Source organism: Mchenga conophoros, linkage group LG23 (assembly GCF_057382185.1).
Source record: "Mchenga conophoros isolate Kocher_MC1m ecotype Shallow Benthic linkage group LG23, M_conophoros_male_GT1.1, whole genome shotgun sequence".
NCBI classification, from domain to species: domain Eukaryota; kingdom Metazoa; phylum Chordata; class Actinopteri; order Cichliformes; family Cichlidae; genus Mchenga; species Mchenga conophoros.
The window spans coordinates 28,276,767-28,289,841 of record NC_140547.1 but is presented as its reverse complement, the minus strand read 5'-3'; the positions used below and the strand labels follow the sequence as shown (position 1 = coordinate 28,289,841).

At 41.1% G+C, this 13,075-nt stretch overlaps 1 protein-coding gene across 1 annotated transcript; it reads left to right on the top strand.

Moving 5' to 3' along the window:
• Positions 1-32: 32 nt before the first annotated feature.
• On the top strand, positions 33-13,005 carry LOC146547410 (transmembrane protein 237B-like). Its single transcript, XM_085264469.1, has 14 exons — positions 33-222; positions 444-479; positions 1,928-1,959; positions 2,763-2,773; positions 2,871-2,942; positions 8,041-8,169; positions 8,728-8,821; positions 9,815-9,972; positions 10,050-10,182; positions 10,273-10,464; positions 12,251-12,324; positions 12,420-12,504; positions 12,588-12,709; positions 12,804-13,005. The coding sequence occupies exons 1-14, from the start codon at positions 202-204 to the stop codon at positions 12,866-12,868; spliced, it is 1,224 nt and encodes a 407-aa protein (XP_085120595.1). The 5' UTR covers positions 33-201; the 3' UTR covers positions 12,869-13,005.
• Positions 13,006-13,075: the final 70 nt, after the last annotated feature.

Here is a 13,075-nt window from a genome sequence, read left to right as displayed (position 1 = left end):
TCATTTTATTTTTGCTAAATGTTAAGCTACCGGAAATGCGTCACACTATTCCTAAATACATCCGGGCCACAACCCCGCCGCTCAGTGAGCGTAAACAAAGCAAAAAAGGAAAAGAAAAATCAACAAAAACAGCGATTTATTCGCTTTAAACGACTGAAGCGAATAAAACAAAGTTACCAGCTGCATAATATTAAACGGGTTATGGATACAGGAGGAGCAACGGTGAGAGATATGCACACATAATGCATGAACAGTCAACATAACGGTCATATTTAAATGGATGGCGTGATTTGCTCCTAATTGTACCTGTGGGGGCAGAAAGCTCGTTTTCTGGTTCACTTTAAAGGCTGTTTTCGTGTAATCTTTCTCTGAATTCTAATAAGAGCGAAAACGATGATAATAAAGAGCAGACGGTGTTTGTAACCTGCCTGTTTTCTGTGTAGACGCGGAGGGTGAGGGAGCTGCCGCCTCTCCCACAGGTGAGTAAATCAAACCTCATCTGAGCTAACAGCTCTGTAGCTCCTCTGTAATAACTTTTAATAAAAATCAACAAGAACCTGTTGATTTGTCACGTGGTGGCTGGTTTTTATTCATTTTATTTACTTTATGTTATTTACACATTTATTTATCCAGACGTTTTCGGTCTTAAATTATAACAAAAAAGTTATTGATAGAGAAAATATTGAATTAGTAGCTTATTAGAGAAATATTAAAGTGATCCACACTTGGTTTTACATTTCCTTTAATAATAATAAGTTTTATTTCTGTAGCACCTCGCAAAATGTACTAAAATCATTAAGACATTAGAGACATACAGTCCTGTGCAAAAGTGTTGCGCCACCCTTCATTTTTTTTCTTTTGTGCTCTTAAGCAACAACTTATTCAATGAAACAGGAGAAAGTCGAGTAAAAGCACCCAGAGATCTGATAAACTCCTCACACAGACTTGAACAATCAGACAGCCTGTTTTTAAGGGATTTGGTTTTTATTTCTGAAAAATCTTAGTGATTTCCTTCTCGGTTTACGTCAGATGAAGTACTTCCTGGATGTTTTTACTCACCGACACACTCATAAATACACACTGCCGCTCCAAGACACTGAAAAAGGGGCTTGACCTGTGCTCGGAGTAATCCTCAGTCCTGGCAGATGTACTAACACAGATTTAGCCGAGAATAAAACAGTCAGGATGTCATGTGTCACTTAACTCCTGTCTCGCTAGTTTCTTGGGGGAGAAATGGCTAGAAAGACGCCGGTAAGATGCTTGCTTCGGTTGTTTTATCCGACTCTGGGTTATAACTGAAAGTTCTTGAACTTTTTACGTTAAAATCTTAACTTTTTCATTGGTTATGCAAGTGCTGGTGGCTTAGATAATCTCTTATAATGGGCTTATCCTGTTTTGTAAGAGCAGCCATATCACTTTCAGGCAGTTTGTGTCTAAATTTCGAAATTACGTTTCTTTGGTTCTTGTGTTCTTGTTACCGAAGGAGTGATAGTTATTAGATATGTTTAAGATGCGTTTGATGGCACCAAAAAGCTTTCCAGTCAGATTTTCTCAGACTCTGGTGTGTCTAGTAGCAGTGTATACCCAAGGGTCAGTTTTAGGGTCTTGTTCTTGCAGGATTTCAAATAAAAAGGTCATAAAAAGTGTTTAGTTTTGTTTCTAGATTTACTAGAATGTGTTCATAACTTGTGTTGTTCCGTTGGTATGGACAGAAATTCAGAAAATATAACTCTAGGTCTTATTTCCCAATTATTTTTACATAGGTTTCTTTTTTGGTGTGACTGATTTGGGAATGAAAAAACTGCATTTAATGTGTTAAACTTCAACCCAAATCTATAAAAGAAGGAATAAAAATGTTCTTTAGAGGGGTTTTTATGAGTGAACAAAGGGAGAAATCTGACTTCTGTGTTTCACTGTGTTTCTCCAGAGAGGCCAGCGATCTCTTCCCACAATGTCGAGGTGGGTAAACATCTTCATTTCAAGCAGCTACTGTGGTGTAATGCTAAAGGGGACCTATGAAGCTTTTTTGCCATGCAGATGCAAGAGGGGTGTGTGTGTGTGTCTCAATGATCCAGGAGCATCCCGGTGACAGTCTTTGTGTTTTCCCGCACGACATCACAAGGCAAAAGTAGCAACTAAGTAAATTGGAGATAAGTGAATAAGAGGAACAATGGACAGGAAACTTTCCAATCCGATTGAATTTATATATAGTCAGTCCTTAAACAGTGAGTGGAAAAGCACAAGATCTGAACTCTGATCAACTTTCAACACTGATGAGGCAGCAATAGATTGCCATCATATTAAAGAAGCATGTAACAAAATACAAATGAAATAATAATAATAATAATAATGATAATAATACCTACTGAATTAGAGGTCACAATAAGTCAGCCAGACTTCAGACTGCTCTGTATCTTCATTTTTTTCTACCTGGGTCTGTACGACATCAGAGAAAGGGGCTATCAGTCATATGGTCATCCCAGACTCAAAAGCCTCACACACCTGTCAATTCTAATATAGTTATGGTGGGGAGGAGCTAAAACGGCTGCTTTTAGACAGGGGATGAACTGAAGGGCTGCACCAAAGCCCAGGATAAGATAAATGAGGATGATTTTGGACTCTGATTCATGCAAAGTGACTCTAGTAGAGTCCAAGAATAAAAAACTGAAGCAGTAAATGAGCAAACGAAGTCCACTTTAAACAGCAAAACTAAACTTTTCTTCTCTCTTTTCTTTGTTCTTGCGACCTGTGCACATGTGAAGTCAAGACACAGGTGGGTAAAAATATTTCTAATAAACAAGTTGCATTTCGTCTCAAACTCATTTTTTTATGTGACTTAGCTTTATTTATTTATCCCTTCATGTGCACAGAAGATGTTCCAGCACCAAAGCACAAGAAGAAGAGGGCGAAAAAGGAGACAAATGGGGTGGACGATACAGACGGTAAGAAACAGCTTTGTGTTCTCATATTTGATGCTTCACGAACATGAATTTAAAGGTTTGAAGGGCTTCTTTAATATAACCTTTTCATGCACCTCACTGTATCTTCACCGCTCACACCATGAGCATATTTCTCATTGTCATCCAAATTATCTTCAATTTGCCGTCATGAGCCCAAAGAAAGCTTTGAACTGTTGAGCAGTGTAAAACTCGTTATACAGTGGGGCAAAAAAGTATTTAGTCAGCCACCGATTGTGCAAGTTCCCCCACTTAAAATGATGACAGAGGTCAGTAATTTGCACCAGAGGTACACTTCAACTGTGAGAGACAGAATGTGAAAAAAAAATCCATGAATTCACATGGTAGGATTTGTAAAGAATTTATTCGTAAATTAGGGTGGAAAATAAGTATTTGGTCACCTCAAACAAGGAAAATCTCTGGCTCTCACAGACCTGTAACGTCTTCAGGGCTCGCAAAATTTTAAAATCCCTGGTAGCCCTTCGGGCAGACACTCTTTAGTTTTTGGTAGCCCGAAATAAATTTGAGTAGCCCGAATAAAAAAAGATTATTTTTATTGTATAATATTGTAAAGGAAACAAAACATCAATCAAAAAATTGTTAAAACACAAATTACAACAACTGTGTAAACATTACAATAAACTCAAATATCTGGTTCTAATTAAACAGAATTTTCTGTGAACTTGTTAGAACTGTGTAGAACATGAATTAGTCTGTGTCAGATCCTGAATCTGAAATTTCCACTGAAGTCTCGGATGAGAAAATGCCACTCGACGTTGAGGGCATAGCATCTCCTTCATCAGCTTTCTCTTCCTGTGCATTGCCCTCCATTTCACTGCTCTTTGTTCTTGTCGGGGTTTTATGATCCAGGTGTCTTGAACCTTTTCCAGAAAACATCCAGAAACGAATCGACTTGTCAGGGCAAAAAGATTCAACTGTTTCCCCATTAATGGAGAGTTGCATGCAGTCATTCAGTGTTTCAGGGTGTAGAGAGGTACGATGTTTGTCTTCACTCGGTTCATGCAAGAAAATCCTCTCTCACAGATGGCTGTCGATGGACTAAGTGTCAGCATTAATTTCACCAGCAACAAGATATGAGAGAGATGTTCTGGATTCTCAGAGAGGAGATCTCTGTACAAGCAATCTACTTTGCGACCCCGGCGTTCTGCAAGCCACACTTTTAGATCCATCCATTCTTGTGGAATTTTCTCTTTCTCTTCTGCATCTAGCAAACAGGCAAAATGTGTGACAAGATAATCCACCTCTTCATCCCCATAATTTGCTAGTTCTTCTCTGGGGTAGGGAAGAGTGGAAGGGTCAAAAACCTTGAAACAAGAGAGAGGCTTTTCATGGAGATTTTTAAATCTGTTGTCCATGTACTTGACTGTGTTGTCAATAATCTTCTGGATCTCTGCACCAAAGGTGTCTTTGTCTGTTCCCTCACCTCTTCTAGCAGGTCGCTGACTTTTTGTTAGCTGAGTTCCACAGTAGCAAATGCTACCATCCTGGTTCGCTGTGAACTTTGTGTCCAAGCTTTTCTGATATTCTCCTGGTTTTGTTTTTAGGCTGAGTAAGCGTGATGTTGTGCTCTCAACTAACTGATTTGTTCGTGTGATGTTTAGGTTATCATGCTGAAAATCAGTAGAGCACTTGGATAAGATGGTACTGTAGTCCAACATGAAATGCAGGAAGCGAACAAATTTCTCAGTCTTCATCTCCTGCACCACCCCCTTAGCCTTGGCTGCATCCTCGGCTTTGACATCACTTCCTTCTGCCATGTTCTCCATATGAACAACAGTGGGAGTGTAATTTTTTTCCACAGCCTTTAGACATCTCAGCCGGCTTGGAGCCACCGTGTGCTCTTCAGCCCACTGAAATGTGCCAGCCTCTCATTTAGCAGTTCACTTATTTCTGTCAGCTCTCTTCGCTTCTTTGGGGAATAGTAGTACATCTTAAAGATGGTTTTCAGTGTATCTTCAAATTTCACCAGGTACTCACAGCCTTTCACGCTATCCAGCACAGCTAGCTCTAGTTTGTGTGGCACACAGTGGATTGTTATGATGTGGGGTATCCTCTGTTTCAGTCTCCCAGCTACTCCTGTTTTCTCACCCATCATCACTGCAGCACCATCAAAATTTGCACACACTACTTTCTTTTTCCATGTGTCCTCTCTGATACCCAAGGTGTTCACTGCTTCATCAATAGCCTCTAAAATACCTGCAGCATTTGCACTCTTGACTGGCTGACATTTGATCATGTATGTGGCTATGTCACCATTATCCCTCACATACCTGACGTGAACCAACTCCTGTTCTATTATACCAGTGTCTGTACTGCCATCTGCAAGAATGGATAAGAACCTGCTTTCTTGAATTTCCTTTTCAATCTGGTCTCTTGAAGTTTGTGCTATTGCTCCAATAAACTCTCTGCAAGCATGGTCATTGAGGTAAGTGGAACCAAGATCGAGGCCATTTGCTTTCTGAAGTTTGCAAAGACTGCTAAATTTTGCCAGTGGTAGTTCACTCTTTGCAACATAGTACGCAGTTCTAAACAGCTTTTTCAGGACTTCTTGTTGTGCTTGGTTTATTTTTAGTATGGTTTTTGCAATTGGTGTTTGTTCTGGGACAGATGCTGCAGACTGAGCACCAATGCATTTCTTGTGATGCAGAGATTTCTCATGAGTTCTGATGGGGTCTTTCCTAAAATTACTGGTCCCAGTAACAAAGGCGCTTGTCGACTCAGCAATAGAGGGAAACTCACGACACACCCGGCAGAACATCATGTTATTTACCTTGTCATATTCCAGCCACAGAAATTCTTTTGTCCATGAATCCAAAAAACTGCGCTTTCTTTTTGCCTCGTAATCTGATTTATCATAACTTTTCCGCTTTGTGGTAGGCCTTTCTTTGCCTGTCCCTTCTTCATCCTGACCTGTCTTTTTTGGCTCAGCAGAACTAAAATACCTGCGTAAATCCATCTGTCTTTACACATGCCAGAGATATTTTTTTTTAAATTCTCTGCGCAGTCAACCTCTAGCACGTTTAAGCTTGCTGCGGGAGATTTCACGTGCCACGTTTGAAGAGTAAGCTAGTGAGTGATGTTGTGTCCTGTCTGACTATACCATATTGCACCACTAGAGGGTGGTGTCATGAAATAAGAGGAAAGTGCAGTCGGGAAATTGTAGAGTTAGAATATAGTTAAGACGGCTATCTGATAACTCGATATGTCTCCCTGTTACCTCTACGATGTAAAGTTATGTGCTGCATTCATTAAAGAGCACTGTTCTTTGATGAGGACTCAGCTAATTACTCAGCTACATTTGCGAAAGAAAGCAAAGGCATTGTCATATATTTTTACTTCCTATGATAGCCCGACGGGCAGGGCTGAGATAGATTTTGGTAGCCCGACTGGAAATATCACTAGCCCCGGGACGTCGGGCTAGCGATTTTGCGAGCCCTGGTCTTCTGTAAGAAGCTTTTCTGTCCCCCACTCGTTACCTGTATGAATGGCACCTGTTTGAACTCATCATCTGTATAAAAGACACCTGTCCACAGCCTCAAACAGTCAGACTCCAAACTCCGCCATGGCCAAGACCAAAGAGCTTTCGAAGGACACCAGGAAAAGTATTGTAGACCTGCACCAGACTGGGAAGAGTGAATCTACAATAGGCAAGCAGCTTGGTGTGAAAAAATCAACTGTGGGAGCAATCATCAGAAAATGGAAGACATACAAGACCACTGATAATCTCCCTCGATCTGGGGCTCCACGCAAGATCTCATCCCGTGGGGTCAAAATGATCATGAGAACGGTGAGCAAAGATCCCAGAACCGCACGGGGGGACCTGGTGAATGACCTGCAGAGAGCTGGGACCAAAGTAACAAAGGTCACCATCAGTAACACACTACAACGGCAGGGAATCAAATCCCGCAGTGCCAGACGTGTTCCGCTGCTGAAGCCAGTGCATGTCCAGGCCCGTCTGAAGTTTGCCAGAGAGCATATGGATGATACAGCAGAGGATTGGGAGAATGTCATGTGGTCATATGAAACCAAAGTAGAACTTTTTGGTATAAAGTCAACTCGTCGTGTTTGGAGGCAGAAGAATACTGAGTTGCATCCCAAGAACACCATACCTACTGTGAAGCATGGGGGTGGAAACATCATGCTATGGGGCTGTTTTTCTGCCAAGGGGACAGGACGACTGATCCGTGTTAAGGACAGAATGAATGGGGCCATGTATCGTGAGATTTTGAGCCAAAACCTCCTTCCATCAGTGAGAACTTTGAAGATGAAACGAGGCTGGGTCTTCCAACATGACAATGATCCAAAACACACCGCCCGGGCAACAAAGGAGTGGCTCCGTAAGAAGCATTTGAAAGTCCTGGAGTGGCCTAGCCAGTCTCCAGACCTCAACCCCATAGAAAATCTGTGGCGGGAGTTGAAAGTCCGTGTTGCTCGGCGACAGCCCCAAAACATCACTGCTCTCGAGAAGATCTGCATGGAGGAATGGGCCAAAATACCAGCTACTGTGTGTGCAAACCTGGTAAAGACCTATAGTAAACGTTTGACCTCTGTTATTGCCAACAAAGGTTATGTTACAAAGTATTGAGTTGTATTTTTGTTATTGACCAAATACTTATTTTCCACCCTGATTTACGAATAAATTCTTTACAAATCCTACCATGTGGATTCATGGATTTTTTTTTTCACATTCTGTCTCTCACAGTTGAAGTGTACCTCTGGTGCAAATTACTGACCTCTGTCATCATTTTAGGTGGGGGAACTTGCACAATCGGTGGCTGACTAAATACTTTTTTGCCCCACTGTATATGGCTTGCTCATGAAAGCCTGCACATATATAACAGCATTTATGTTCACTAAAGTCCTAAAAAACAAATTGTTACCATTAAAATTCTTCCATAACTCTGGAGAATAATTTTAAGTAAAGGATAACAACATAAAACCACAAAGAAGGAGAGTAGACTTTTCAAATTTGTCCTAAAATTTCTGTATAAAAATTTCAATTTCCTCATTTGCCTCCACCCACTGTTTAAAATAAAGCTGTAGCTTCTTGTGCCACCTTCAGATCAGGGGATGGAGATGGGAGGCATGGGCAGCCGCAGGGCTTCTGGAATCGGGGATCATCTGACCCTTGAAGCCACAGTCGAGGCCCCGCCACAGAGGAGGAGGAAGAAGAAGAAAACTGCCACTATAGGTGAATTCAAGAATTCTGTCTCTGCTAGTTGTCGCTGCTTTATATTGCAAGGTAGGGACCCTGTAATAATACAGAGAGACCTCCAACAATCAGACAACGTCCTAAGAGCAAGCGACGGTGGAAGGAAAAACCTCCTTTTAACAGGAACAAACCTCCAGCAACCGTGTGCCGCCACCAGTTGGGGGTGAGGGGAGAAAGACTCTTTAATAATAACTTCAGCTAGCTCCATATTTTTAACTATAGACTCTACTGGAGTGGCTTTGCATGATTCACAGCTCAAAGTAATCCTTATGGAGCTTATTGTGAATCTTGCATCAGCCCCCTCAGTTCATCATCTACCTGAAACAAGCTACTTTAGCTCTTCCCACTTCAAACCAGCTTTCTTATGATTGTCTGCCTCTCACAAACGGCAGGTGGGTGGAGCTTCTGCGACTCTATGACAGACTGCAGAGCCAAATTTAGAAAAAAGTGTCTGAATGTGAGCAGTTAGAGCAATCTGAGGACTGAACTTTTGGCTGAAACTGAAACTTTGCCCATGTTGTGAATCCTGGATTTCAGGTCTTGAGGACGACCACGCCGACCTGGTGAACGGAGACACCGCGGACCAGACCACAGATGGAGAAGAAGTGGTCAGGAAACCCCGAAAGAAAAAGTAAGAATTTATTATTTTAATACAGGTGCACTAATTGTAAATTTCTGGCTTGATATCCACATTTAAAGAAATCATTTGGCTGACAGTTGATTTTTATAATGTTGCTGTTCTTGTTTATTCCCCTTTATTGACTCTGAGACACACAAGTGTTCACAATAAATTAATAACTGAGCTGATGTAAACCATCATTGAAGGAGAACAAATTCAAACGTACGCTGGGCCTCGATATGGCAACAGCACCGCCTACAACTGCAAAGCTCTCCAGCGAGTAGTGCGGTGCTCTGAACGGATAATTGGAGGTGAGCTTCCCTCCCTCCAAGACATCTACAGGAAGCGCTGCCTGAGGAAAGCGGGGAGGATCATCAAGGACTCCAGTCACCCCAGCCATAAACTGTTCAGACTACTTCCATCAGGAAGGAGGTTCTGCAGCATCCGGTCCCGTACCAGCAGACTGAGAGACAGCTTTTTCCATCAGGCCATCAGACTGCTGAACACTTCATAGACACCTCAGCTTCACTACTGGAACTTTAACATTATGCACTCCATACTGTACAGTAACACCACTGTTTTGCACATGTCTCACTCTGTATATTTTTATATATTTTATTTATTGTTGACTCTATTTAATTTGTAAAATATGTGTACACACACACACACACACACACGTAGAAAAATATTTAGTATACACATCCAGAAATGCATATACTATTATATATTGTACATATATTTATTAGTTTCAGATGTAGCCATTCTTGTATTTTGCTTGTTTACATTATTGTATTTTGCACAACTCTGTTGCTTGTGAAGCTCGAACACAAGAATTTCACTCACATGTGCTGTACCAATGTACCTGCACATGTGATGTGACAATAAAAGTGATTTGATTTGATTTGATTTGATATTTGCAAGTTACTATCTTTAATGTTGTGACCTGAGAATAGTCTGGCTTTTTAGTTTTAATTTTTTTTTTTTAACTTGCCATACACTCTTCAGGAAGTCCAAAGTTGTCGAGACGCAGCTTCCCGATGAGCTGGACATACCGGAGGATGACATCATCGCCGACACCCCTCCTCCATTGCCGCAGCATTCCCTGTTTGCCGCCCCACAGGGTCAGAGCCAGCCGGTCGGGAAGGTGTTTGTGGAGAGAAATAGTGAGTGACAGAAGAAGAAGAAGACGATATTGATGATGAGGCTGTTTGTTTAACTTTTTTTATGTGTTTGCATGCAGAGCGTTTCCAGGCTGCTGAACGCTCCGATTGGAGGAAGACCAGCGACCCGATGGACAACATGGCAGACTTCCAGCACATGCAGCCACTGTGGACCACCAGAGATGTTTCCATCAGAGTGCATGGAGGCTTCAGGTAACAGCAAAGTGTCTCCTGTATGACTATAAAAATCCCGAGTCCGTCCTCCCGTCCCAGTGTTCCTCCTCTCCTCTGTTCATGCTCCAGGGTGTTCGGTCTATACTGTCAGGGCTTCCTGGCCGGCTACGCCGTGTGGAACGTGGTGATGGTGTACATGCTAGCCGGGCAGCACCTCACCTCCCTGTCCAACCTGCTTGAGCAGTACCAAAGCGTGGCGTATCCCTCCCAGTCTCTGCTCTACATGCTGCTGGCCATCAGTACAGTGGCAGCCTTCGACAGGTAAAGCTGCACATTGGAAATCCATCATGGTTTGCCACGTTGCAAACAAAAACACATCACACCTTCTGGCAAATTAGAATCACCAAATAGCCAAACCCTACTGTGCGAGCAAAATGGACACAAAGAGAACACACGCAGGCACGGTATTTGCAAGAAAAACTTTGGTATTTGTGAGAAAAACTTGTTATACATTTATATTTACAAGAAACAAGATATGAGCTTGCAAAACAATTTTTTATTTTTGATATTTGCAAACCAAAAAATCGGTGTTTGTATATTTTCCAGAATGTTAATATTCATAAAAAAAAAGTTTGATATTTGTGCACAAAAATGTTAAATTTTTTTAATATTTGCAAACGAAAAATGTGATTGGCTAGCAAAATTTTATAATTTTTATATTTGCTGACAAATGTGGTATTTTCGATCAAAATGTTGCTATTTGCAAACAAAAAAAATTGCTTTTTAAAAACATATATTTGTAAACAAAACATTTTGGATTTAACAGTTGCAAACAAAAAACAGGTTTATTGTATCCGGTTGTTCAGTGATGACGCGACGAATCCTACTTCCGGGTCTAAAGTAGTCTGCGTTTAATATGGCTTTTGTGTTGTTAACATGTTTAATGTTTTGTATTTTCTTCTATTTGATCTCAAAAAGCTCCTAAAACAGTCAGTAATCACTGTTGACCTCCCTCGGCTTTTATTACCACTAATCATTTATTTAAGCTCAGTTTTTAAAACCTTAGGATGTAACTACAGCCCAGCCCATGCAGCAGTATATGAATGACTAACCTCGTATTGTGGATGGATTATCTCAGTTGTTCTCCTGGCTGAAGTTTGGTCCTTTTACAGCATCCTGCCATGCGATTACATTTGTTCCTGACCACCGAGAACACTCACGTTAACTTTTATCGAGTGGAAAAAAAGTTAGCTTGTTTATATTATGCTAACATAGCTGTGTCGCTAGCGGTCACGTAGCACATCATTATATACCAGCTAGCCCAACTTCAGTAACCCTACAAACGTCACTGCTGTTTAGTTTTCTGTCTTCATTTATGTTGGAAGTGATAACAGAGCTGTACGTTTTAATTTATTTCCAAAACCCCGCAGTCAGGACATGCTATATTGTATTTAGATAGAAGCTAGCGAGCTAACTCCCTGCTAACTTCTAACTCCGTTAAATGTCATAAATTCCGTTTTCATGGATGCCTGGATGTTAAACTCAATTGTTACACCTGGTAGAGCAGAACGCTGATCATTTTATTAAAGATGAAAGACTTTAGACAGTTTTTCAACTCTCAGTAATGCCATAGTGATCGTTTGATATATGGACCTGCAGCAGAGTTTAGACCCAGACACGGCTAGTGACGTCAGACTGAACAACCGGATTATAAATACTTTTGTATTTGCAAATAAAACGTCACTATTTTGCAGTCAAAACTTTCAGATTTTTATGTTTGCAAACAAAAATTTTGTATTTGCAAACAAAAAGTGTTATTTGTTTATTTTGCGAATAACGCTTTCTTATTTACAAACAAAACTTTTGATAGGAGCAGGTGTCTTAAGTAAATCTGCAACATCATATAAGTGGTGGTGCAGTTCAAACTGTACCCAGTTAAAAAGAACGTGTTGAAACTTTGACCTCAGGTGAGGGGCTATAGAGCTGGGGTGGGACAGGGATCTCACTTTATAAATCTTGTAATTAAAAGTGTGAAGTGAATGAATACTGCATCCATTTACGCTATGAATTAGATGTTTGTGTTTTCTACAAATGAAACTCTCCTCAGGGTGAATCTGGCCAAAGGCCCCGTGGCTCTGCGGGAGTTCATCACGCTGGATCCGGTGGCTCTCGCCTCGTTCTGTGAGTCCTCCTTCCTTCTCTGTCTGTGCTTCAGAAACACATCATCGTGGGCTCTGTTTGGGATTCAGTTGACACGCTTTGCTTTTTGCACACAGTGTATTTCTCAGCGCTCGTCCTCTCTCTGAGCCAGCAAATGACCAGCGATCGGATCAACCTCTATTCCAACAACACGGCACTACTGTGAGCTTGCTGGAATAATCTGATATTCCGATATCATTAAAAAGTCTGGTTTTGATACAGAGACTGACCTGATTCTGCTTTAGGCCTACAGGGTTGGAGCACCAGATTCTCCACCCATGGGTGACTGTCAACCTGGTGGTGGCCCTGCTGGTGGGCCTGGCCTGGATTTTAATCGCCATCAGACCTGAGACCGACTACACGGAGGGTGAGAGAGAGCAGTGTGGGTTGAGCATTTCTGCTTAAAAAAGGAAAAGCCAACTTAAAACATTTATTTTTGTTTTCTTATCCTTCCTCCTCAGGTTACCTAATGGCCATGGAGATTGAGCCTCCAAAGCTAGAGGACAAATCAGAAATGACCGCCTGAGAAAATTAAGAAATTACTGTACAGCTTTTTTTGTCATTTTGCACATATTTTTGCATTTTGTCGTGAATGTTGTTTAAGTTATTTTTGTACGTTTGAAATATGTTTATTTCTTTTTAAATACAGAGATTTAAAGAATAGTTTTTTCTCTCTTTTGTTTACAGTTGTTTCTCTACATGAAACCCATGAAAGAAAGCATTCACTGCATTC